The sequence below is a fragment of the Schistocerca serialis genome, chromosome 2 (genome assembly GCF_023864345.2).
Source record: "Schistocerca serialis cubense isolate TAMUIC-IGC-003099 chromosome 2, iqSchSeri2.2, whole genome shotgun sequence".
NCBI lineage: Eukaryota > Metazoa > Arthropoda > Insecta > Orthoptera > Acrididae > Schistocerca > Schistocerca serialis.
The window spans coordinates 973227183-973253740 of record NC_064639.1 but is presented as its reverse complement, the minus strand read 5'-3'; the positions used below and the strand labels follow the sequence as shown (position 1 = coordinate 973253740).

General features: G+C 39.9%; 1 protein-coding gene and 1 pseudogene across 1 annotated transcript in view; one reads left to right on the top strand and one right to left on the bottom strand.

Moving 5' to 3' along the window:
- Positions 1-26558, bottom strand: part of LOC126458376 (uncharacterized) — a 146064-nt gene that overhangs the window by 26782 nt on the left and 92724 nt on the right. Inside the window, exon 5 of the mRNA XM_050095351.1 lies at positions 9234-9381. Coding sequence (XP_049951308.1) covers positions 9234-9381 — 148 coding nt within the window. The remainder of the gene's footprint in view (positions 1-9233; positions 9382-26558) is intronic.
- LOC126459550 (5S ribosomal RNA) lies at positions 20019-20136 on the top strand (annotated as a pseudogene).

Sequence of the window (26558 nt, the reverse complement as noted above, 5' to 3'; positions counted from 1 at the left end):
GCAGTACACGTCAGAAAAAGACTTCCGCACTACAGGAAACATTGTTGTGACATTAATGATTTCACACATTCAGAAAGCCTCAGTAACATATGTGGTGGAGTATGCCTATATAAGCGTCATGCGACATTTACATTCAACAGGCAAGGTCCAGAAGTCGGGGACAGTAGTACTGCATGCTCTAATTTAAAACAACAGAAGTCAAAGGGTGATGATTGATGCATGTTTACTTGATCGTCATTGGTTGGCTCATTGCAAATTCCAATGCAGTATTCCTACAGCTGACTAGTTATGGCGTCTTTATATTAACTTCTTAAGAAGAATCAGTGGCTCAGCCCTCACATAGAGCATATACTCAAGCAAAGGGCAGTGTGAACATAATATTTTGCCTCTGGTGGCTCAGAAAGGATGTTGTGCATTGTGAAAACCGCCCCAGGGGAGGGCGTATCGCAGCTGGTACCTTCGGTCGACAACTAAGACACGTATCAGCCACAGTGTAAGAAAAACGGCCTACAAAACTTCATAACTTGTTGATACTACAGGATAATGCACTCTGCCGATTTCAGTAACAAAACTATCAAGGAGTTTGAAAAGTCATCATCACGCACTTATTCTTCTGATCTCATGCCCTCAGATGTTTACCTTTAAATGTCCTTATCGAACAACAGTCAAGAAAACTCTTTTATGGACGAAAATGCACTTCAAACCTGGTTTGACGTCATTTTTAACTCAGATACAATGGGTAGGTATAGAATCGGCAACTACCTGAGCGTTGTGAGACTGTTTTAGATAATGTGAGAGTATACCCTGTTCTGTTAATGATGAATTCCTCTCAGATGTTTACTGTTGTATTCAATAAAATAACGGACAACGCCATTAAAATATGCACTGTACTAATTCAAAAGAAATGGAGATTACTATGACATCCTTATGACGAAACTTAATTTTTATGAAACATTAAGTATCTGTAACAGGAGTGTTTCTGTATCACCATGAATAAGTAAAATATTACTCATCCTGGACTTCACCACCAAAGGGCTTGTGTTTACTTACTGTCCTGTGTCACAATGAATTAGTTTGGAAATGAAACATTTTATAAACAAAATACGAGCGTTGGCTCAAATGTAATGCCTCCACGTTCGTAACTCTTCAACAGTTGACACCATTGGTATGCGGCAGGTACTGGCTTGTTCCGTAGCCTCTTCTCTACAGCTCCAGTTGCCGGGAGGCCTTAGCATTGAACAGTTCTGTTGTTACAGTGTAAAGTATGGCACCCTGCGCAGAAGGTCAGTCAATGTGATTTAAGCAACGTGCAGTCACTGAATTCTTGACCGCAGGAGGTGACACCCAAAGGAGATTCATCAGAGAATGAAAGCAGTTTATGGTGATTGTGTTCATGTGAGTACTGTGCGTCGCTGGGCGAGTAAGTTTAAAGATGTTGACGCGGGATCATCTGACCTGCGTGACAAACAAAACGTTGGACGTCCTGTGACAGCAACCACCGAGTTTCACGAGCAAAATGTTGACAGATTGATTCAGGACGATCGTCGTATCACTCAGAGAGAAACTGCAAGCACAATCGGCATTTCACAAGAAGGTGTGGGTCACATTATTGCTTTGCTTGGCTATCGGAAGATCTGTGCACGATGTATACCTCGGATGCTGACTCCTGGAATGAAAGCGCACAGACTTCAAATTTACCAGGACCTCCTCTCGCGATACGAGAATGAAGGTGACGCCTTTCTCCATTCAATTGTGACAGGAGACGAAACGTGAGTACACCATTACGACCTGGAGACGAAACGCCTGTCTGTGGAATAACGACAAAAAGACTCGCTCCAGAAAAATAAATTCAAGACGCAGCCCTCAGCTGAAAAAATCATGGCCACAGTGTTCTGGGACGCAGATGGTGTTATCCATATCGATTTCCCTGGTCGTGGAACAACAATAAATTCAGAGCGTTACATCACAACGTTGCGAACTCTGAGACGACGGCTAACAAGGGTCCGAAAGGAAGAGGGAAATGTTTTCCTGCAGCATGACAATGCCAAACCACACACTTCACATGCCACCACAGCATAACTTCAGAGACTGAATCTCACCACAGTGCGGCATTCTCCATACAGTCCAGATTTAGCACCGTCTAACGCCCATCTGTTCCCGATAATAAAAGACGATTTGCAGGGATTCATAATGCTTCTAATGAAGATGTTGAGAGAACTGTGAGACTGTGGTTGCGGAAACAGAGTGTCGACTTTTTCCGTGACGGCTTCAGAAAACTTGTTCATCACTGTCAGAAATGTATCCAATTGGCCGGAGATCATGTGGAAAGGTGAATATTGGCAATAAAGATCACATTCTAAGGATTATTTCTGCGTTTGATTTATTAAAATATTTCCATCTAAACCCAATTAACGAAGGCGGAGGCATTACTTTTCATTCAACCCTCGTAAATAAAATTTCCTTATTGATTTTCGATCTTACTGCTCGTAGCTCTGTCACAAAATGGCTAAAAATGTATCCTCCAGAGAGACTGGAACCGGGAACCAAAGCAGTTCCAGCTTGCCAGGCAATGACATTACGTCACAGCCAGCAGAATACTGCAGCATTTTGCTCTCCCATATTGCTGCAGTTCTGGCTAGGGCAGATAACCTCGTAATGTGAAAGACGAAATTAATTGCAATTTCTACATCGAATGACTTTCCTAGAATCGAAACCATGAACTGATAACTTATTTCACACCTTATATGAAACTCACTCAGATAATTTAATGGAAGTTATATGAATATATCAAGCGAATTTTGTAGGTTAATTCTGTGTCATCCAGGAAGTAATGGTTTAATTCGTACCTAACTGGAAGAGTGCAGAAAATTGAAATAAGTAGTTCTCGTAACATGCAAAGATCAACACATTCCTCAAACTGGGGAACTATCAAGAATGGGGTTCCACAAGGGTCAGTCTTGGGTCCTTTGTTGTTCTTATTATATATTAATGACTTGCCATTCTATATTCATGAAGAGGCAAAGTTAGTTCTCTTCGCTGATGATACAAGTATAGTAATCACACCTGAGAAACAAGAATTAACTGATGAAATTGTCAATACTGTCTTTCAGAAAATTACTAAGTGGTTCCTTGTAAACGGACTCTCACTGAATTTTGATAAGACACAGTACATACAGTTCCGCACAGTGAATGGTATGACGCCATTAATAAATATAGACCTTAATCAGAAGCATATAGCTAAGGTAGAATATTCCAAATTTTTAGGTATGTCCATTGATGAGAGATTAAATTGGAAGAAACACATTGATGATCTGCTGAAACGTTTGATTCAGCTACTTATGCAATAAGGGTCATTGCAAATTTTGGTGATAAACATCTTAGTAAATTAGCTTACTACGCCTATTTTCACTCATTGCTTTCATATGGCATCATATTTTGGGGTCTAATTAAGTCGGGTGATGCTGAGGGAATTAGATTAGGAAATGAGGCACTTAAAGTAGTAAAGGAGTTTTGCTATTTGGGGAGCAAAATAACTGATGATGGTCGAAGTAGAGAGGATATAAAATGTAGGCTGGCAATGGCAAGGAAAGCGTTTCTGAAGAAGAGAAATTTGTTAACATCCAGTATTGATTTAAGTGTCAGGAAGTCATTTCTGAAAGTATTCGTATGGAGTGTAGCCATGTATGGAAGTGAAACATGGACGATAAATAGTTTGGACAAGAAGAGAATAGAAGCTTTCGAAATGTGGTGCTACAGAAGAATGCTGAAGATTAGATGGGTAGATCACATAACTAATGAGGAAGTATTGAACAGGATTGGGGAGAAGAGAAGTTTGTGGCACAACTTGACCAGAAGAAGGGATCGGTTGGTAGGACATGTTCTGAGGCATCAAGGGATCACCAATTTAGTATTGGAGGGCAGCGTGGAGGGTAAAAATCGTAGAGGGAGACCAAGAGATAAATACACTAAGCAGATTCAGAAGGATGTAGGTTGCAGTAGGTACTGGGAGATGAAAAAGCTTGCACAGGATAGAGTAGCATGGAGAGCTGCATCAAACCAGTCTCAGGACTGAAGACCACAACAACAACAACATTTTGGGGTAATTCATCACTGAGGAATAAAGTATTTATTGCACAAAAGCGTGTAATCAGAATAATAGGTGGAGTCCACCCAAGATCATCCTGCAGACATTTATTTAAGGATCTAGGGATATTCACAGTAGCTTCTCAGTATATATACTCTCTTATGAAATTTGTTATTAACAACCAAACCCAATTCAAAAGTAATAGCAGTGTGCATAACTACAATACTAGGAGAAAGGACGATCTTCACTATTCAAGATTAAATCTAACTTTGGCACAGAAAGGGGTGAATTATACTGGCACTAAAGTCTTTGGTCACTTACCAAATAGTATCAAAAGTCTGACAGATAACCAACAAGTATTTAAGAAGAAATTAAAAGAATTTCTGAATGACAACTCCTTCTACTCCATAGAGGAATTTTTAGATATAAATTAAGAAAAAAAAGAAAAAAAAACAAAAATATTGAAAAAAATATAAAAAATAAAAATAAAAACTAAAGAAAAACAAAAAAACACAAAAACATAAAATTGTTATATTAACTTAAGTATGTTGTTAAATTAACCTAATAATGTCATGTATTGGAAAATTCGACTCGTTCCACATCATTACGAAATATCGCATTCATGATCCATGGAACTAGTATTAATCTAATCTAATCTAACTCGTTGGTCTCACGGTTGCCAAACATATCCTACATTGTTACCAAGATTCCGTAATACTTCTAGCAGGAAATACCAGCCTTGTGGAGTCTAGGAAGTGACTACAGTTTGTGTCTCAAAGGCCTGGCGGACGAGCACCAAAATACCCAACATATATGTCAATGAGCCTTATTTCCGTTTCTGTATAGTCCGCACGGAATTCCGTGGCTGGTAGATGGGCAGCTGGCGCTGAACATGTGGGAAGAATGGTAGCGGTGGGGGTTACGGGCAGGCATTCCAGGGAAATGCCGAGTGCTGGAGGGAAGTGCTGTTCTAAACTGAAGCCTATACTCACATTTTTTGTAAATATTAAGTGGGGCCCCTGCACGTCCACACTTGAGTGGTGACCATTCAAAAAGATCTACGTCACGTCTCATTTCGTTAGTATTTAAAAAGAATTCCGCCGAAAACGCAGAGACTTATTTTCACCTGACTTGTTAACCGTTTGTAACCTTCAGAGAAGCATCATGGGTGGCGAATTTTGGGTAAAACCTACCCATTTCTCTGGTTGCCATGTCAAAATTTGCTTCTTTTGCCAAAACAAAGCGGAGTTTACAGTCTCATGTCGCTAACATGTTGTGCAACCACAGTTGCGAGACGGTTTTGAAACAGTGCTTTATTAAGTTTATTAAGTTAGGGACTGAGGAAAAGTAAAGTCAGTAGTTTATGAAAAAGAAAATTCTCGGTCCAAAAATTGTGTAATGTCTTCATATATGATGTTCCAAAACCCATAGCATTTCTCATTTCACCAGCTATCGATGGCCCTTAAAAATTACATTCTTTCACCGTAAAAGTCTATAGTTATTGGACTAACACGGTAGATACCGAAATTTTACATAACAACGTAATGGTAAAATAGTCTCCTCTTTATATACTATCATTTGCCAAAATCTCATTTCGATGTTTGAAACTGATTACGAAATATGAGTAATCTGTGGCTATTTCACTGTGGCTTTATCACTGGTGCAGTGCGATCGCAAATGAGTGTATTACATCACATCAGTTTGCTCGAGACTGGTGACAGATAAATACTTGTACACAATTGTTAAGAAAAGTTTAGTATGTTAGCTAAATTTCGTAAGCAACAACACAGTATGCAATTTGCATCAAACACAAAATCATAGCGTCCTCTGTTTTTCATTGCACTCTTTTCCGAATTTCGCTGTGTCTTACTTTCGTGTACATATCACAATAACTATTATCATTAACGAAATGAACCTGACATATTACGCTATAAGTAAAGCAAGAATGAAATTCTTTTACCGAATAGTTTCTGTAAAGTCATTTTAGAAAGATTGCAAGGCGCATGCCTCGATTTTGTCATCGCTGAACGGCCGAAAGGTGGAAAACATTTATCGGCCTCCCGTTCAGAACAAACGAATGATCTCGCCCAGCACTTTGGACAAAAGATGGTCAGTACACATCGGCCACCGTATCCTGCTACTGGGTACAGGGACTACAGCCACTAATAGTACTCAGATGCGTCGACTGCAGACTAAACAGCAAAAATCATTAACTGTCACAATTATTTGTGTGTCTTAAGCATACTGAAATTCAAAAGCTCACCTCCAGACGTGTTTCACATTTTAGGACATTTCCAGTAGTTATACTGCCAACGTTATGATTAGGCAACACGTCTTTTTTGTAGTAATAGACTTGGAAAATATTTTTCTTCAGGTTGATGTCAACTGCACTCTCCATGAAACACAGGCACACAAATGAGGAAACAAAAACACAGTATCTATTGCAATACATAACATCCTCCATATCAAGAAAGGCTGCTGTGCGGAAATGACAGAAAACGCAGCTTCAAAATCCCTTTGGAAATTAAACTAGTGAATGTTTGGAGGGCAACTTCGATTCCAGCTTCTGCTAATGTGAAAGGAGAATCAGTTGTTCTCAGATAGTCGAACAAGGAACACAAAACACTAACAATAATGTCTAGAATGGCTCATCCTCGAGTAAAACTGTCATTCAGTCCATAAGTAATAAAATAAAGCAATTATTCAAAAGGACAGTCACAATCGCATTATTTATTTTGCCACCAATCGGTTTCAACCCGTGATGGGGTCATCTTCAGGGCAATTTACGCCACATGGTCGCTCGTTGGAGTCGTCACCCTGCTTGTGCACGGTAACTATAGTTACTAACCGTGCACAGACAGGGTGACAACTCCAACGAGCGACCATGTGGTGTAAATTGCCCTGAAGATGACCCCATCACGGGTTGAAACCGGTTGGCGGCAAAATAAATAATGCGATTGTGACTGTCATTTTGAATAATTGATTATAAGTAAATTAATCGCTGTTTATCTCCATACAACTATGTTCTCTAAAAAAACTAAAAGAAAGATTCATTGATCTATTCGTTATCATTGAAATGTATCAGGTGTTGATTCTTCGTCAGTAAAAGCGAAAAGCGTTGATGTTGAAGAGTTTTCAACGTGTAGTATGCTTAAGACAAGAGGGACCCGAAATAACAATGGGTTCATCAAGCTGAGCATGCTGCTGAAATCCTATCCGTCGCTTGCGCAGAGTGTTACTGATTTAGCCCTTAACAATTTAATATTAACAATGCTACCACAATAGTCATATGAGAATTATCAAATTCTATTGCGGTGGCACAGATAGGCAGACAGTTCTGATGCTCTGATGTGTGTACAAGTAATTTACGCAAACCATTTCCGGGTTTGCTCACAAATAGTTAAAAATATTCACATAGCATCAGAGTGCTGTTGGTGTCATAATTGTGTTTGAGTATTAATGTGGTTTTATGGAAATAATCAGTTTTTATCGCAAGGATTAACGATAGTAATTTTAACTTTCATTTGTATTTGAAGTATATTTAAAGATTATTGAAACCACAATGCAGTATACTACACTAACACGATGTGGCCCATCAAGCGTAACATTGAGAGTGCAATGGGAATTCCACTGTTCAATGAAGAGGAGAGAGCGGTGGGTGAAAAGACTACATTGAGGGCCTCTGTGAGGGGGAGAACTTAACTGATGACTTGACAGAAAAAGACACAGGAGTCAATAGGGAAAACATAAGGAAACTAGCGACATACTATGAGATTTTAGGGAAAAACATCATCCACACAATTCCGAAGATTAGCAAGAGCCGAAAAGTCCGGCAGGCTTAACAGCTCATGCATCCAAGTTGCTGACAAGAATAATACACAGAAGAACGGAAAAGAAAATCGAGGATCTGTTAGTTGGCAATCAATATGGCTTTAGGAAAGGTAAAGGCACCAGCGAGGCAGTTATGACGTTGCGGTTGATAATGGAAGCAAGACTGAAAAAAAACAAGACATGTTCATAAGATATTCATATCTGGAAAAAGCGTTAGACAATGTAAAATGGTGCAATCCTGAGAAAAACAGGGTTAAGCCATAGGGTAAGACGAGATACTATACAACATGTACAAGAATCAAGAGGGAACAATAAGACTACGAAGTGTTTGTGTTAAAAAGAGTGTAGACAAGGACGTAGTCTTTCACCCCTGCTGGTCACTCTATACGTGGAAAAAGCAACGACGGAAATACAGGAAGGTTCAACAGTGAAATTAAAATTGAAGGTTAAAGGACATCAATGTTAAGATTCGCTGATGACATTGCTAACTTCAGTGAAAGGGAATGGAATGAACAGCCTAATGAGAACAGAATATCGATTGAGAGTAAATCGAAAAAAGACCAGAGTAATGAGAAGTAGCAGAAACGAGAACAGTGACAAACGTAGCATCATAACTTGTGATCTCGAAGAAGATGAAGTTAAGAAACTCTGTTACTTAGTCAGCAAAATAAACCATGAAGAGCAGAGCAAACAGGTAGCCGACTAGCAATAGCAAAAAGGGCTTTCCTGGCCAAGAGAAGACTACTAGTTTCAAACATAAGTCAAAAATAATTTGAACAATAAATTGCTGAGAATGTACTTTTGGATCACAGCGTTGTTTGGTAGTTGGACATGGACTGTGAAAAAACCTAATCAGAAGAGAATCAAAGCCACTGAAATGTAGTGCTGCAGAAGAACGTTGAAAATTAGAGAGTAAGGTAAGAAATGAGGAGGTTCTTCGCAGAATTGCAGAGGAAAGAAGTACACGTACATGAAAAATACTCACAGAAAAAAGGGATAGGATGAAAGGACATCTGTTAAGATATCAGGGAATAACTCCTATGGTACTAGAAGGAGCTATAGAGAATAAAAACTGTGGAGGAAGATAGAGATTGGAGTACATCCATAATTGAGGACATATGTTTCAAGTTCTGCTGTAAGATGAAAAAGCTAGCAGAGGAGAGGAATTCGTGGCGGACACCATCAAACTAACGAAAATTTTAAAAAAATGTTCGTACTACGTGTTCTAAATTTGCACGTGATAAAAAGACGTGTCACATAATTACTTCCGTAATGATACTTTTGTTGCTTGTACCAGAAAGCTACGGCAAATGCTCACCTCTGACCACCTTTCGAGATCTGAAATCGACTTCCATGGCTTCTGGCGCACAGTGCGAAATCTGGAAACCTTCCGCAATCAGCAGTTTCTTCAGCTCACTGACGGGATCTTCATAGTCGCCATACGGGAACAGTGTTCTCTGCACGTCCTGCACACATAGACAGAAGTCACTCACAACATTCAGTCCAACCATCATTGTGCTACAAAATGGTCTGTTCTAGAGGCTATGCGATAATGTTAGATATGAAACTCCACTATACGTCCTATATCGCTTTTCCCCTACGGCAAGGCTTTCGTTACACCTGTGTTTGTCACCACAGTGACATAGGAGTACGAGGTATCACAGATGGGCTCAAGTTACAGACTTCTGAAATAAAAAAGTGTATTTGTTTCAATAGCGTGCTGCAGTGCCCACATATAATAATCAGAGACGTGGCAGACGTAATTATTTTGTATGGGATTATTCGCCCTAATTTTTCAGTGGTTTCAGTTGACAGCTGACATGAATTTAGTGAGCGTTCACGCCCGAAATCCGGCGCTCCCTCGCCTCGAATTGTCATTGGCGTCTGGTCAAACAAGTGGCACTTTAGTTGGCAAATCCGCTAAGACTCGTAAAATAATGACTAACGGAATTTTTGTTACTTGGAAGTGAAAACGATTGCACAGGAAGCCGATCTCATCCAAAACAGTACCTATCACATAGTTTATTTCTTGTCATCAGACGCCGTCATGTGAAGCTGGCGAAACCCATTTCCAGACAGCTTTATTCGTTGTGGAGACATTACGGAAAACGTACATGTCTTAAGACCCGTTTCGTCCGACAGATAGCTTACTCACTTGTGGCGTTATACCAAGGTTACGTGACACCGCGAAACTTTTTTTTTTTTTAAAAAAAAGGAACTATAAGAAATCTTGTCAGCAAGAAGTGTAAGTTAAAACCAGCTAGCGAATGAGATTATTTGATTCTTTCATTTGAAGAGTGATTTTTTGGGGAAGTATTGTACAACTGTTTGACTATGAAAGTAAACATGACGCTGGTATTATATTTTATAATATTTATTATTTTGTGTTACTAACCGGCTTTCGGCTGTGCGCCTTCATTAGATACAACGATAGATACTGAAAGGGGTACATATTAAGAGAAATGGTTGTGAAAGAGGTATATATTACGTGAAACGACTGTTCAGTTGTTTCATTTGTCAGTTTTCTCACAGCTCTTAACTCTCTGGTGCGAAAGTTGTTATCGTTTGATAGATGGAGCGACACTAGCGCTCCAAGTGGTGAGAAAGCAGACAGTCACATGTGTCGTAAGGATAATGTTAGTTCTCTATTATTTTCTACTTAATTAACGAAATAGTTATTATATTTTTGCAGTGTATCAGTAAATTGCCAAGGGACATGAATTATCGTGAAATACATTTAAAAACAGCCGACTTGCACTGATTCTATAATGACAGCTACAACTCGTTCATGAAGAATATGTGAATATTTTCAGCTTATTTCGCTGAAAACAAGACAACATAAACACACATTTCATGCATGAGAAGCATATAGTTATGTTGTCTGCTGGTATTATCAAAGGCGCTTTTCTTGACACTTAAAATTTTTTATGGAACTAATAATTCGTCCATTCTTACACTTCACTCGACTTTCTAATACGCGAATATTTTTATAAATGTAATTCCTTTTGCTTCAAAAGAATGTTTTGAAGATTCTTGCCGTTTGTGGATCAGATTTAGCAACAATTGTGAAACTTCTTTCTTCTGTTTTGGGAAACAGTTTTGTTGCTTTGACGTTTTATCATCACGACTGTGTTGTTTTTCCTTAGGCTACAGTTGTGGTAGCTTATTTGGTATGTTAAATAGTGTAGGTATTATATCCTGTATAGGTTTCACTGATTTAGCTGAAAGTGTAGTGAACAAAGATATGTGTCATCTTTCTGCAAAACATCAGGTCTTCTGGTATTTACCAGAAACCTGGTATTTTTATTATTAAACGAAAACGACATCATTCAGTAAATATCTATACATTACAGGAGAGTCCTAAATAAACCGTCTGGTAATGTATGTTTCGTGCCTTTATAGTCCTTAGGAAACGAAATAATGACTGATATGGTGTCATTTTTTAGTTATTGTCGATTTTTATGGTACTACATACACTACCTGTTGTAAAACCTATCTTAAAAATCAATATAAACGTCAGTATTTGCACTCATGCGTTAGACTGTGGTTTATTTGGAATGTTCACCACTAGTAGCATCTTTACAAGACTGAACACATGAGTGATACGTATTCTTTGGCTATCGGAGGTTATCTTGTTAGTGGGAAGAGTTCGGCCGCATGAAGGAGTCAGCAGTCGTCGATCAGAGAGGGAGATAGCAGTTGTCGGCTAGAGAGAGAGAAGATAGAGAGGGAGAGAGAGAGAGAGAGAGAGAGAGAGAGAGAGAAGAGAGAGGGGGGGGGAGAAAGCGTTGGCATGGCTGAATGAGGAGCTCGGAAGGCGGTCGTCCTCCTCAGAGAATGAAATTTCATTTGGAATAACCCCAAATATGACTGAGGATTAAGTAAGATTTTTAAGATAATTTTATAGAGAAACACTTTCGAAAACTCATTTTGAAGTTGAAGTTCTTCTGTTACCACATACTGTGGATTTCCTACATTTTTGTATTATTTGTTGCATTTATTTTGTTTGTGTGTGTGTGTGTGTGTGTGTGTGAATGGGAGTAAGTTTTATTTATTCAATCACTCCTTTTTTAAGGAGAAGTAATTTGTATTCAGTTTATTTTCCTGCAAGCACTAGCCAAGTAATTATTGTAGTGTAAAGATTTCATTGCATCTAACAATACTTATGTGCTGGTATCCAAGGTTAATTACCAATCATGTGTTCAGTATTTTAATTCTCTTACTCCCTCCACTATTAGATAAAGTATTTTATTAAGAAAGGCAAAGGGTAATTTAATGATTGTGTACAAAGATTAATTTTACTTATGTGGTAACATAAATAAAAAATCTTTGTTTTTGCTAGGTCAAGTTTCTTTTCTGTCTCATTAAAAGGATTCAATATAATTTCAAAACGCTTTCATATCCATTTGTAAATATTCGTTAACCTTCTGATAGTCTTTCCAAGTATGCACTCTTAAATACTAAATTTTCCAAGACCAAAATATTTTGAAATTTTGAAAATTTCAAAATTGTAATTTGTTTGTTCTGAAAAAAGTTTGTTAGTCGTGCACTGTTTGTTAATGTTTGTGCCAGATTTTGTTATGGTATTCCAAAGGGAACCTATGATAATATTTCTTTATTGTTATTCATATTGCCAGTATCACCTCAGCTGCACTTGCTTTACACACTAGTCATTAAACTACTGCTAAAATGAAATTATTGAGTACTAATTAAGCATAATTCGCTTTATCATTTAAAAATTATAGTAAACTATGCTATATAACAATATAAACAATGTAAGGGACAGTATGCATTTGCATTCTTATATGACCTCTGATATACAGTGGTAGCTGTTCATATTAATAGAAAAGTGTGTGCGTGTGTGTGTGTGTGTGTGTGTGTGTGTGTGTGTGTGTGTGTGTGTGTGTGTGTACAATAAAACAAAAACATCCACTTCTATTGACACTAAACTACTTCTATAAAGATGAATTATTGAGATAAAATTGGCAAAGCATTAGCAAAGCTAAGAGGACCAGGTTGCTTTTTGCATGTGTAAATGTTTCAGTACATGTGCTCAGGGGATATAGTGGCAGAAAAGTGCTGGTGCCATGATTTAAAATCCTTCATCGCCCAATAAAATGCCAAAAGGCACATGTTGGAATATGAGAAGTGCCGAGCATAGCCCATGAAGAACACAATATTGTGTTAGTGTATTATGACATGTGCAGTTCAATGTCATATAGGGAAATTAAGCATTTAAAATCATGACATTGACACATATGTGCCACTTTGTCACTTGCGGATGTTCATACAAAAAGAAACCAGTGACTTCATTAATGAATATAATATAAAAGTCAAAGTGGTTTTCTTAACATTCATCTTAATCACTTGTTGAAGTACAACATGATTAAATATTAACTTCATACCACTTGTTTGAGTGAAGTAAAGCATATATGCCATGAGTCACTTCTGTGTGACAAATGATGACCATGCCACATGAGAAAGAAGTTTGGCAAAAGATTTTATAAAGCCATAGCAGTCACAGGGACTCAGAAGTATCATGCATTTATTCATATCAGCAAAGCCATAGGGTTTTAAGGGTTTTGATGTTCACGAAATTCAAGTGGGTTCAGGGGCTGCATGGTTTTGAACAGATTACACGACTTATTTCTTGTATTTATGACAACAAATGATCGATGATCTCTGTGCTATCCAGATATGAAAAAGTAGAAGTAGAATTACTTTTGAATGCATTATGGGAACAGTAGTGATCAATGTCTTGTAAATAATTACTATTAAAAACAGTCTTGATCACGATTTATTTTACAAGGTGACCGGTTTCGACCACTACTGTGGTCATCTTCAGACCATTGAGTAGGAACCCCTTTCTGTTGGAGAATCAGTTGTGATTCTCCAACAGAAAGGGGTTCCTACTCAATGGTCTGAAGATGACCACAGTAGTGGTCGAAACCGGTCACCTTGTAAAATAAATCGTGATCAAGACTGTTTTTAATAGTAATTATGTAGAAGTAGAACTTTTATCTATACATCCTTGTGGACCAGTTCTTTTTTTTCGTGACCAAGAAGACCAATAAATATACTGCAATAAAAAAAACCTCATACTTTGTAAATTAAATCCCACAGCTGCCATTGGAAGAACACATTGACTATCAGATGAAGAGCTGTGAAAGGTGTCAGATTATATTAGAAAATAACATGTTGTTACACCTTTTATGTCATTGTTGCTTGGAAGAACTATGTTACATAATTTCAGAGAAAAGTGAAATACATAGTTTTGGACTCCAATAATATTGTTAGTGGATCACCATAACAGCTTTCTTGTTGGAGAGAAATGAACAATTTCTCCTTGCAAGGTACACAAATAACATATTGTTAAACAATTACAGTCACATCATTACATATTTAATTTTATCAATTAATATTTGAAGTTTTAAAATGAAGGTAGGATTAAGTAAATTATTTGTAGTCCTTTTTGAGCACATGTTGTTATGGTGTACATCTATTAAAACATGTTCGCAGTTAACATGAGATAGCCAAAGCCAAATGTGAATTTAAATTTAAATTCTAATAATGTAATAAACTGATTGTCACCAAATAAAGAAGAGTAATAAATTTATTATCTTATTTGGTTTTTGACATAGTACACCATAGTAACAAGTCCTCAGCACTACAGCCTGTACATGATGTGCTGCATTTACCAGTAAAATAAAATTTGTTTCAATAAGTTCCCACTGAAACACCATTATGAAATATGGCATACACATTAATAACTAATGTACAAGTAATATACATTTTTTCAAAACAAAAAATTTCAATTTGAAATCTTCAAAATTAAATATAATTTAATCTGGAGAAATTCAACATTGTTTTGAATATCATCACACACTTTTAAAGCTTCTAAGAAACTGAATAAAACCGCACAAATTTTACATTGTAAGTCAAGTAGTTTCTGAGGTACAGTTATTTGAAGGTTTCAAAATGTCACAAAAATATCATAATTTTGAAGATTTTAAAAATTAATGACTTAAAAACGAAAATTTCAAAAAAATGTAGTTTGAGACTTTTCATGCAAACAACTACAGCTATAAGTGTACAAAAGTTATGAAAATTTGAGATGTCAAGAACCAGAGCACTGGTTGATTTCACATAGACTGATCCAGCTACTGTGTGTGATTGTGCCATAAGAAAGTCATTCTGAATATTATTTATAGCTATTCATTATATTCAATCTGATTTATAAATAGTCACATGAAATTTTGTTTAGTTGGTATCACACATATCAAAAGTGATCTGTGCAGTTATGTCATGTTTAAAAGCAGGGTACCACAGGCAATTCTAGATGATATACTGTAATTGGCCTTATTAAGAGTACTTTTTTTCACATTACTAGTCAGCACATTACTAGCACACACACACACAGTCTCCAGTTAACAAGTTCAGTAGCTAATTAATTTAAATATGTGTGGTAGTAAAATTTTTGTACGATCTAAGACTTTAAACTATGCACATACAGAGTGTCTCTGTTGGTTTTCAAAAATTTCAGGTGTAATTGTTTGATTAGGACTATAATGAAGGAAATTATTTAAGTGAAAATGCTATGTAAAACTACTGAACTTAGATAAAATATGCAACACATTAAGTAATGAACTATGTAGCAAGTTAGAATAATTGTTGTGTGGATAAAATAAATTGAAATATAAACATTTGTGATATATTCCAAGGGAATGGCTGAACAAATTAATCTTGTCTTTAACACACCCAGTTTTACAAACAGGTAAGGTATACATGTCAGATTTAGCAAGTTTCTTTATTCCAGTTGTAACAGCAGCAAATTCTATATACTTCAGACTGGCAATGGCGATATACCCGCTTTCGAAGAAACACAATGAAAGTTCGATTATTAGAAAAGGAATCTCTTCTTTAGCAGACCACCTTCTTAAAGAAGGGTAGAGGGGTACAAGGTGCATCACATAAGGGGAGGAAGATGAACTGGCTTGAAACAAAAGAAACTAATACATATGTCCATTCGCCCAAGCTTGATACTGAATGATTAGACATACACTCCTGGAAATGGAAAAAAGAACACACTGACACCGGTGTGTCAGACCCACCATACTTGCTCCGGACACTGCGAGAGGGCTATACAAGCAATGATCACACGCACGGCACAGCGGACACACCAGGAACCGCGGTGTTGGCCGTCGAATGGCGCTAGCTGCGCAGCATTTGTGCACCGCCGCCGTCAGTGTCAGCCAGTTTGCCGTGGCATACGGAGCTCCATCGCAGTCTTTAACACTGGTAGCATGCCGCGACAGCGTGGACGTGAACCGTATGTGCAGTTGACGGACTTTGAGCGAGGGCGTATAGTGCGCATGCGGGAGGCCGGGTGGACGTACCGCCGAATTGCTCAACACGTGGGGCGTGAGGTCTCCACAGTACATCGATGTTGTCGCCAGTGGTCGGCGGAAGGTGCACGTGCCCGTCGACCTGGGACCGGACCGCAGCGACGCACGGATGCACGCCAAGACCGTAGGATCCTACGCAGTGCCGTAGGGGACCGCACCGCCACTTCCCAGCAAATTAGGGACACTGTTGCTCCTGGGGTATCGGCCAGGACCATTCGCAACCGTCTCCATGAAGCTGGGCTACGGTCCCGCACACCGTTAGGCCGTCTTCCGCTCACGTCCCAACATCGTGCAGCCCGCCTCCAGTGGTGTCGCGACAGGCGTGAATGGAGGGACGAATGGAGACGTGTCGTCTTCAGCGATGAGAGTCGCTTCTGCCTTGGTGCCAATGATGGTCGTATGCGTGTTTGGCGCCGTGCAGGTGAGCGCCACAATCAGGACTGCATACGACCGAGGCGCACAGGGCCAACACCCGGCATCATGGTGTGGGGAGCGATCTCCTACACTGGCCGTACACCACTGGTGATCGTCGAGGGGACAATGAATAGTGCACGGTACATCCAAACCGTCATCGAACCCATCGTTCTACCATTCCTAGACCGGCAAGGGAACTTGCTGTTCCAACAGGACAATGCACGTCCGCATGTATCCCGTGCCACCCAACGTGCTCTAGAAGGTGTAAGTCAACTACCCTGGCCAGCAAGATCTCCGTATCTGTCCCCCATTGAGCATGTTTGGGACTGGATGAAGCGTCGTCTCACGCGGTCTGCACGTCCAGCACGAACGCTGGTCCAACTGAGGCGCCAGGTGGAAATGGCATGGCAAGCCGTTCCACAGGACTACATCCAGCATCTCTACGATCGTCTCCATGGGAGAATAGCAGCCTGCATTGCTGCGAAAGGTGGATATACACTGTACTAGTGCCGACATTGTGCATGCTCTGTTGCCTGTGTCTACGTGCCTGTGGTTCTGTCAGTGTGATCATGTGATGTATCTGACCCCAGGAATGTGTCAATAAAGTTTCCCCTTCCTGGGACAATGAATTCACGGTGTTCTTATTTCAATTTCCAGGAGTGTAGTTCCCTTACTCTTCACTTCTAACTGCAGGTACTACTCATAATTCTATCTGGGACATGATGTAAATTACCTCTCTCTCTTACAAGCATCATTATTCCTTTATTTCAGTCACTAAAGTTTCACTTGCCTTGATTTTTTTTTTTTTTTTTGCTTTTTATAATCATAGCTGCTTCACTTACCTGCTTAATCTAATATTTATATCTTATCTGATCGAAACATTGGACCTGTTAAAGACCAGACTATTTTGTTTAGTCATCCTCTTGGAACATGTCATCAAAGCTTATTGTTAAATTTATTTTCTTCCCAGAACTATTGTTGTACTTTGTCATATAGTTCGTTATATAGTGTGTCACATATTTCATGTAAGTTTAATAGTTCTGTATCGCATTTCCACTGAAATAATTCATCTCGTTTTAGGCCTAATCAAATATTAACAACTGTCACTTTTGAAAACCAACTGAGATACTCTGTAGATGAACTAGACTAAAATCTTTGACCCTACAAAAATTTCACATCCACATGTATTTGTCTGTGTACCTGATGATTGTATAACAGCTAAAATCTGGTTTCAAACATAAAATTAAAACAAATTAGAGTATTACACCAGTGACAAGTGTGTTTTCCTTCACAATGTGTAAAATATTCTACCAAGAAGGGATGGAACAGTCAATCAATGCTATTGTATTTGAACTAACTATAAGCCATATTTGCTTGGTTGTAATATTCCTTACGTTACACTGCATATGCCTAGCAATTATGTCTGCATATAGTTACAAAATATTATTAATATTGAGTTTTTGCATGGACGTGTAAGACAGCACTTTTTTTTTAAAAAAAATATGTTTGTTCATATGATGCTAATAAACTGTGCTGAACAATTCAATTATCCCAATTCCATTCCTTTCTCAGTTTCACTGAAAGGCGTCTGTTGCAAACGACTTTCATGTTTATCTAGTGGTATGGGATTGGTGAAGCATTTGTATGACTAAGAGGCTGTATAGCTCTTGTTTTCAGATGATAGTGTAGCCTTATCTTGAGTTGAGTGGTGAAAAGCTTGTCTTCAAACAGTATTTTAATCACGCGCCGATTGGGCCCTGTGGAAAAGCAGAAATTACTCTCTTGCCTCCGTACGAAGCCGATTTCTAGGGTTCTGACGGTGGCTTGTATGTTACTGAGCTGAGCTTTTCAAATCTACGGCATCCGTGATTTTCGGTGGAATAGTTGCTTGCTCGTGTTAGGCTGGTATAATTCTATGTTATATGACTTTCCAGGTGCGTCTGTGAGACATGCTTTTGCATTTGACTATCCATGTGAGCAAGGATAGGGTTGGTACAGATCGCGTCTTTGTTTGAATGCGCGAGGATTAATATCAATGTTTCATTGAGTCATCCGAGAATATCGGTCGTCTTTCAGATTACTTTCCCACTCTGTAAACAGTATCACGGGGATTATGTAGCATATCTACATCTACATCTACATTTATACTCCGCAAGCCATCCAACGGTGTGTGACAGAGGGCACTTCACGTGCCACTGTCATTACCACCTTTTCCTGTTCCAGTCGCGTATGGTTCGCGGGAAGAACGACTGCCGGAAAGCCTCTGTGCGCGCTCTAATCTCTCTAATTTTACATTCGTGATCTCCTCGGGAGGTATAAGTAGGGGGAGCAATATATTCGATACCTCATCCAGAAACGCAACCTCTCGGAACCTGGACAACAAGCTACACCGCGATGCAGAGCGCCTCTCTTGCAGAGCTGCCACTTGAGTTTGCTAAGCATGTCCGTAACGCTATCACGCTTATCAAATAACCCTGTGACGAAACGTGCCGCTAATCTTTGGATTTTCTCTATCTTCTCTGTCAACCTGACCTGATACGGATCCCACACTGATCAGCAATACTCAAGTGTAGGTCGAACGAGTGTTTTGTAAGCCACCGCCTTTGTTGATGGACTACATTTTCTAAGGATTCTCCGAATGAATCTTAACCTGGTACCCGCCTTACCAACAATTAATTTTATATGAATATGGGATTATTTCCTGCTTTTTGTGAAAGTGTGGTATCGTACACCCTTGTGATCCGTTAAGGACATGTTGTATATGTCTGCCATGAGTTTGGTGACTATTTTCTAGATAATAACTGAAGTTAATGTAAAACCTCTCACAAATTACTTTCCTCCCAAAGTTATCTTTCAATCCTACGATATCTAATGGCGATTGGCAAATTTGCTCATTTAACCCCTGTTTTGAAAGTATGAGTTTTTATGCCGTGTTATTATAGAGGGTATCTGGGAAGTAGGGACGAATATTAAATGCTATAGAACGTACAAAATTTATTGAAAATGTAATGATCCATATGACCACCAAAGGCCGTGCAGCAACCAGCAATATGTTCCTTGCAGTTCTCGATGAAACGTTCACAAACATCAGGTGGGCTGCCGTTAATAACCCTTTTAATTTCATCGTTCAATTGGTGTATTTTTTGTGGTTTGTTCACGTAAACGTTTGATTTCACAAAGCCCCACAAAGAGCATCACAAGGCGTAAGATCACATGCTCTAGCAGGCCATTCCCTGTTGGCACACAAAGGGATAATGTTTTGAGGAACCTTTTCATTCAGCAGAGGCCACGGCCTTGCCGCAGTGGATACACCGGTTCCCGTCAGATCACCGAAGTTAAGCGCTGTCGGGTGTGGCCGGCACTTGGATGGGTGACCATCTGGGCCGCCATGCGCTGTTGCCATTTTTCGGGGTGCACTCAGCCTCGTGATGCCAATTGAGGAGCTACTCGACCGAATAGTAGCGGCTATCATAACGACCAGGAGAGTGGTGTGCTGACCACATGCCCCTCCTATTCGCATCCTGAGGATGACACGGTGGTCGGATGGTCCCGATAGACCACTTGTGGCCTTCATTCAGTAGAGCAATCGTTTCCCTGGATGTCTGACATTTCTCACCATCTTGTTGAAACCAAAAATCGTCATTTTCATCAGTACGAGGGAAAAATCAATCAGAAGTACGTTTCGGCAACGGTCACCATTCACAGTGGCGGCAGCTCTCTCATCATTTTCGAAAAAGTACGAGCCGATCACTCCGCCTGCCAGAACCCACATCACACGGTTGTGCGCTGTGGATGCATCTCATCTTCCACAGTCACTCGTGGATTTTTATTACCCCAAATTCTGCATTTCTGCTCAATGACGTACGCACTAAGGTGGAAGTGCGCATCATCTGAGAAAACTACTCTTTTTGTGAAGTTCTCGTTCTCCGCTTGTCAAGCCAAGACCCAGTGAGCAAATTGATGTCTCTTTCCATGATCTGCAGGCTTCAACTCTTGTGTAAGTTAAATCTTGTACATACACCCCGATCTTTTGAAAGGATTTCATGCAGTGAACTTTGTGACACATTCAGTTGTTGAGCTCGTCGGCGAACCGATTTCTGGGGCTTACGGTGACATTGTCACACACGACGGCAATGTTTCCTTGTGTTCGAACAGAAAGTGATCGTACTGTTTTATTAACGTTTGAAACAGAATCCGTGACCTCAAACTTCCAGATCAACTTCTAAACCGATGATTCGGTTGGAGCAGCATTACGTCCTAGTGTCACATGTAATTTACGAACGGTTGCCTTGGGACTTCTACTGTTTTTATAATAACTTTTTATCACTTGGATACGTTACTCAGTTGTCATCTGCTCCATGACGAAAACAGACATCAAACAACAACGCTCACGAAACAAAAGCTATCAGGCTACTAATGGGAAGGATCGTAGATAACAAACATAAAAAAATCATTGCTGCCAACAGTCATACGACAAAATGGCGCAAAATTCGTCCTCCCATCCCAGACACCCGTTACATATGCATTATTAATATTTGAATGTTGTCTGTTGTCACTGTAGAAAGTTCTTCAGCTCACTTCAGAGTGGTTAATGACTGTGCTTTGATGGTTTTGCCGTATTTTTCCGGTACTGTCGAACTTTTATGTTGTTTTAAACAAAAGTTTTGTTTAAATTGGCATTGGAGTGTTTTATCAACATGTTAGCAAATGTGCGTGGTTGGCAAAATTTTCATGAGGTGCTTCTTTTGTAGACCATTTTCACGACAATTCGACGTTATAGAGTGGAAACGACGACACAATGGCCAACGAAAGACAGTAAATTGAAAAACTCATTGGTGAAGAAAATTGGAGAACCTGGAGACGGAAGCGTAGCGAGAACTACACTGATGGGAAAAAATTGCAACATCATGCGAGCTAACATCCCAAAGATGTTCTGGCTCACATGCGGGTCCTCTTCGTCGAAATGTCTTGCCTCAAACTCGTCTAGAGGTTGAAGCGCACGTGTCGCATTACACTCCCTAAATTAGACACTTGTGACCATTAGGTTAAATTGTCTGGCTGATGGCAAATAGAATGTTAGTATAACATATAACAACAGTAATAATAATATAGGAAACTAAATTAACGACTCATAAATGATGTAGGCCACACAGTTGCGATTTGGTTAGAATAATGTTTATTCAGAAAGCAAACTAACAGCGAAAGTGGTCGTATTAAGAGTTACTGTTGCACTCGAGTGCGTATCTATTTGATACAGTTCGATCATTCACAATCTCATCGCGAAACACAAGTCAAATACTCCGCCTCCTTAACTATACGAAAAGTTAAGAGTTCACACCAGCCGCGCGGCTTCTCACAGCTGAGAGACTAAGTCCAGCGATACCACACAACGCGAAATTTTCTAAGTCGTTTCACTTCCTAGCTGTCTAGAAACCGACCGTCCGCTTTCGCGTCTCCTCCAGCACTGTCCCTCTGCCCGTCCCCGGCCGCGTTTCCAGCGCGCCAAATATCCTCGCTCAACTGACTAGGGCAGTTCCCTACCTGAAGCCGTCCATCCGATTGGTTAGAGGTTATTCTACATTGATTTACGTTTTAACACATTTAAATAATCAAAGCTTGACCACTTTCACGTTCTAAATAAAGTAATAATAATATCCATTACATAATAAACGTTAAATTCTTTTACATAAAACCAATACAATTTGCTTCTTAACTTTGAATGTCACGCCCAGTAGCCTTGCACCAATGTGTTCTCTGATAAATAAAGAAAGAACAAAAGTAACTATTATGCACTAAACTTAACTGCAAATTATCTATTTCCTAATGATTCAATAAGGTGTCTTGTTGCCATCGTTCAATGTGTTTTGTGTGGAGTAAATGATGATCTGAAGCTTAAATGAAAATACTGGTAGTTTCAGTTCTTTTAAACAAATAAAGTTACAGAGGTGATATTTACAACGTTTGTCATTTTAATGATGATCTTCTATGTGAAATGTCGATCGTTAAGGTCGACAAAAGGTTTCAGATTTTAGCATTCAGGTCTTTGTTACAAAATTTGTTAATTTCACTTGAACAGTAAATCCTAAGCTATTATAGATCCCATCAATATTCACGTTTTATTGGGATCACCATGAAAATTTATGCAGGATGACAGATTAAAATTACTGTGGCTTGATTCCCTGCATTACTACAGAATTAAATAGGTTTCGTAAATATTTTCCCATATGGCCGATCTTAGGTCCGCCATATTCAACACTGCTACGTCTCCTTGGCCACAAACGGATTTTACTAGGTTTCCCTATGACGTAGATTCTCGTCTGTCTCACTCGTACACTGCAGCGCTAAGCCTCAATAGACAATAGACGCCTGTGAGTTTCCCCATCTCGTGGTGAATCTGCGCCTTTTGTAGCAGGCGGTCCTGGATGACAGTATGCGTTTCACAATTCCTGTAGGCTGACTCTTGCGGCCATATTATCAAATGAGACAGCAATGCTCGTTAACTCATAATCAGGAAGAAACTGTGCAAGATAAAGGAAAATTAGTGGGTGTGTTTATACATCTGAAATACACTACTGGTCATTAAAATTGCTACACCAAGAAGAAATGCAGATGATAAACGGGTATTCATTGGACAAATATATTATACTAGAACTGACAAGTGATTACATTTTCACGCAATTTGGGTGCATAGATCCTGAGAAATCAGTACCCTGAACAACCCCCTCTGGCCGTAATAACGGCCTTGATACGCCTGGACATTGAGTCAAACAGAGCTTGGATGGTGTGTAAAGGTACAGCTGCCCATGCAGCTTCAACACGATACCACAGTTGATCAAGAGTAGTGACTGGCGTATTGTGACGAGCCAGTTGCTCGGCCACCATTGACCAGACGTTTTCAGTGGATGAGAGATCTGGAGAATGTGCTGGCCAGGGCAGCAGTCGAACATTTTCTGTGTCCAGAAAGGCCCGTACAGGACCTGCAACGTGCGGTCGTGCATTATCCTGCTGAAACGTAGGGTTTCGCAGGGATCGAATGAAGGGTAGAGCCACGGGTCGTAACACATCTGAAATGTAACGTCCACTGTTCAAAGTGCTGTCAATGCGAACAAGAGGTGACCGAGACGTGTAACCAATGGCGCCCCATACCATCACGCCGGGTGATACGCCAGTATGGCGACGTCGAATACCCGCTACCAATGTGCGTTCACCGCAATGTCGCCAAACACAGATGCGACTATCATGATGCTGGAAACAGAACCTGGATTCATCCGAAAAAATGACGTTTTGCCATTCGTGCACCCAGGTTCGTCGTTGAGTACACCATTGCAGGCGCTCCTGTCTGTGATGCAGCGTCAAGGTTAACCGCAGCCATGGTCTCCAATCCGATAGTCTATGCTGCTGCAAACGTCGTCGAACTGTTCGTGCAGATGGTCTTTGTCTTGCAAATGTCCCCATCTGTTGACTCAGGGATCGAGACGTGCTTGTACGATCCATTACAGCGATGCGGATAAGATGCCTGTCATCTCGACTGCTAATGATACGAGGCCGTTGGGATCCAGCACGGCATTCCGTATTACCCTCCTGAACCCACCGATTCCATATTCTGCTAACAGTCATTGGATCTCAACCAACGCGAGCAGCAATGTCACGTGTCACAATACGATTAACCGCAAGCTCTATAGGCTACAATCCGACATTTATCAAAGTGGGAAACGTGATGGTACGCATTTCTCCTCCTTACACGAGGCATCACAACAACGTTTCACCAGGCAACGCCGTTCAACTGCTGTTTGTGTCTGAGAAATCGGTTGGAAACTTTCCTCATGTCAGCACGTTGTAGGTGCGCCAACCTTGCGTGAATGCTCTGAAAAGCTAATCATTTGCATATCACAGCATCTTCTTCTTGTCGGTTAAATTTCGCGTCTGTAGCACGTCATCTTCGTGGTGTAGCAATTTTAATGGCCAGTGGTGTATTTCTATTCAAATTTCGCATCACTTGTGTAAGATTGGCGCTAATAGCGTCACTATGAGGAGGCAAAGTAAGTTTGCTTTAAATAGACCCAGTAACGGTCGTGAGCGTTAGTTGCCGTTGGGATTGGAAGATGTATTGATGTTAGTCAAGAATACCCTTAGTCTACGAAGACTAAGCCCCTCACTGACGTTGAACGAGGTCGTGTAGTAACACTATGAGCAGCTCACAGTCCTTCTGTGACACTACATTAAGGCTTGGTAGGAAAGTAGCCGCTGTACGTGATAGCTGGCAGAGGTGGGCACCAGAATGTACTGTCGCAAGAAGAACCGGGCACCTGACGGCCACGGGGCACTACCGAGAGGGAAGACCATTGAGTTCGGCTTATGTCTCTGGCATCGCACTGTATCTGCAGTAGTAATTTAAACAGCAATCGGCACCGCGGTGATACAACGAACTGTTGCAGATCTGTTACTTCAAGGACAGCTCCGAGCCAAGAGCCCTCTAGTGTGCATTCCACTGACACCAAACCATCGCCATTTGCGACTTCAGTAATGTATAGCGAGAACTCATTGGAAGTATCGACGGAGATCTGTTGCGTTTTCTAATGAAAGCCGGTTCTGCCTCGTACCAGTGATGGCCGTGTGTTGCTTAGAAGAAGGCCATTTGTGGGCCAGCAACCAACTTGTCTGCGTATTACACACACCAGACTTACACTTGGAATTAGGGTCTGGATGCACTTTCGTATGACAGCAGGAGTGCTCCCGTGGTTATCGCACGCACTCTGACTGCAAAATTGTCGTCAGTCTGGTGATTCGACATGTTGTGCTGCCAGTCATGAACAACATTCCAGGTTTTTTTCCAAGAGGATAACGCTCGCCCACATACACCTGTTGTAACCCAATATGCCTTACAGATTGCCGACGTGATGTCTTGGCATGCTGACGTGTTGCTTCAGCGTGCTCGATCACCAGATCTGTCTCCAGTCGAGCAAGTAAGGACATCATGGGATGACAACTCCTGTGTCATTCGCAAACAGCACTAACCGTCCCTGTATTGACCGAGCGAGTGTGACAGACATGGAACTCCATCCCACAGACTGACATCCTAGGCCCACTACTGTTTCTTGTGTATATTAATGACCTGTCATCTGTTACATTACCAGATGCCCAAGTTTGTCTTGTTTGTAGATGATACAAACATTGCAATAAACAGTAAATCAAATATAAATTTAGAAAGGGCAGATAATCAAATTTTTAATTACATTAATAAGTGGTTCATAGTCAATTCACTGTCATTAAACTTTGAAAAGACCCACTATATGCAGTTCAGAACTTCCAAGAGATTTCCTTCTGGTGTGTGTATAAAACATGACGACATGGAAATAAGAGAAGTTGAGAGTGTAAAATTCTTGGGATTACAACTTGATAATAAATTCAGTTGGGAGCAACATACTAATGAACTGCTAAAGCGCCTAAGCAAGTCTGTGTTTAAAATGCGAATGTTGTCAGACATAGGATATATATATATATATATATATATATATATATATATATATATATATAAAAACTGGCGTATGTTGCTTATTTTCACTCCATTATGTCATATGGTATCATATTTTGGGGTAACTCCACAAACAGACAAAAAATTTTTAGAGTACAGAAGCGTATAATGAGAATAATGAGAAGTGTAAATCCAAGAACATCATGTCGAAACCTAGTCAAAAATTGGGCATATTAAGCGCAGCTTCTCAGTATATTAATTCCTTAATGAAGTTTCTTGTAAATAATACATCTCTTTTTCCAGCTAACTGCTTAGTACACAGTATCAATACTAGGAATAAGAGCAATATACA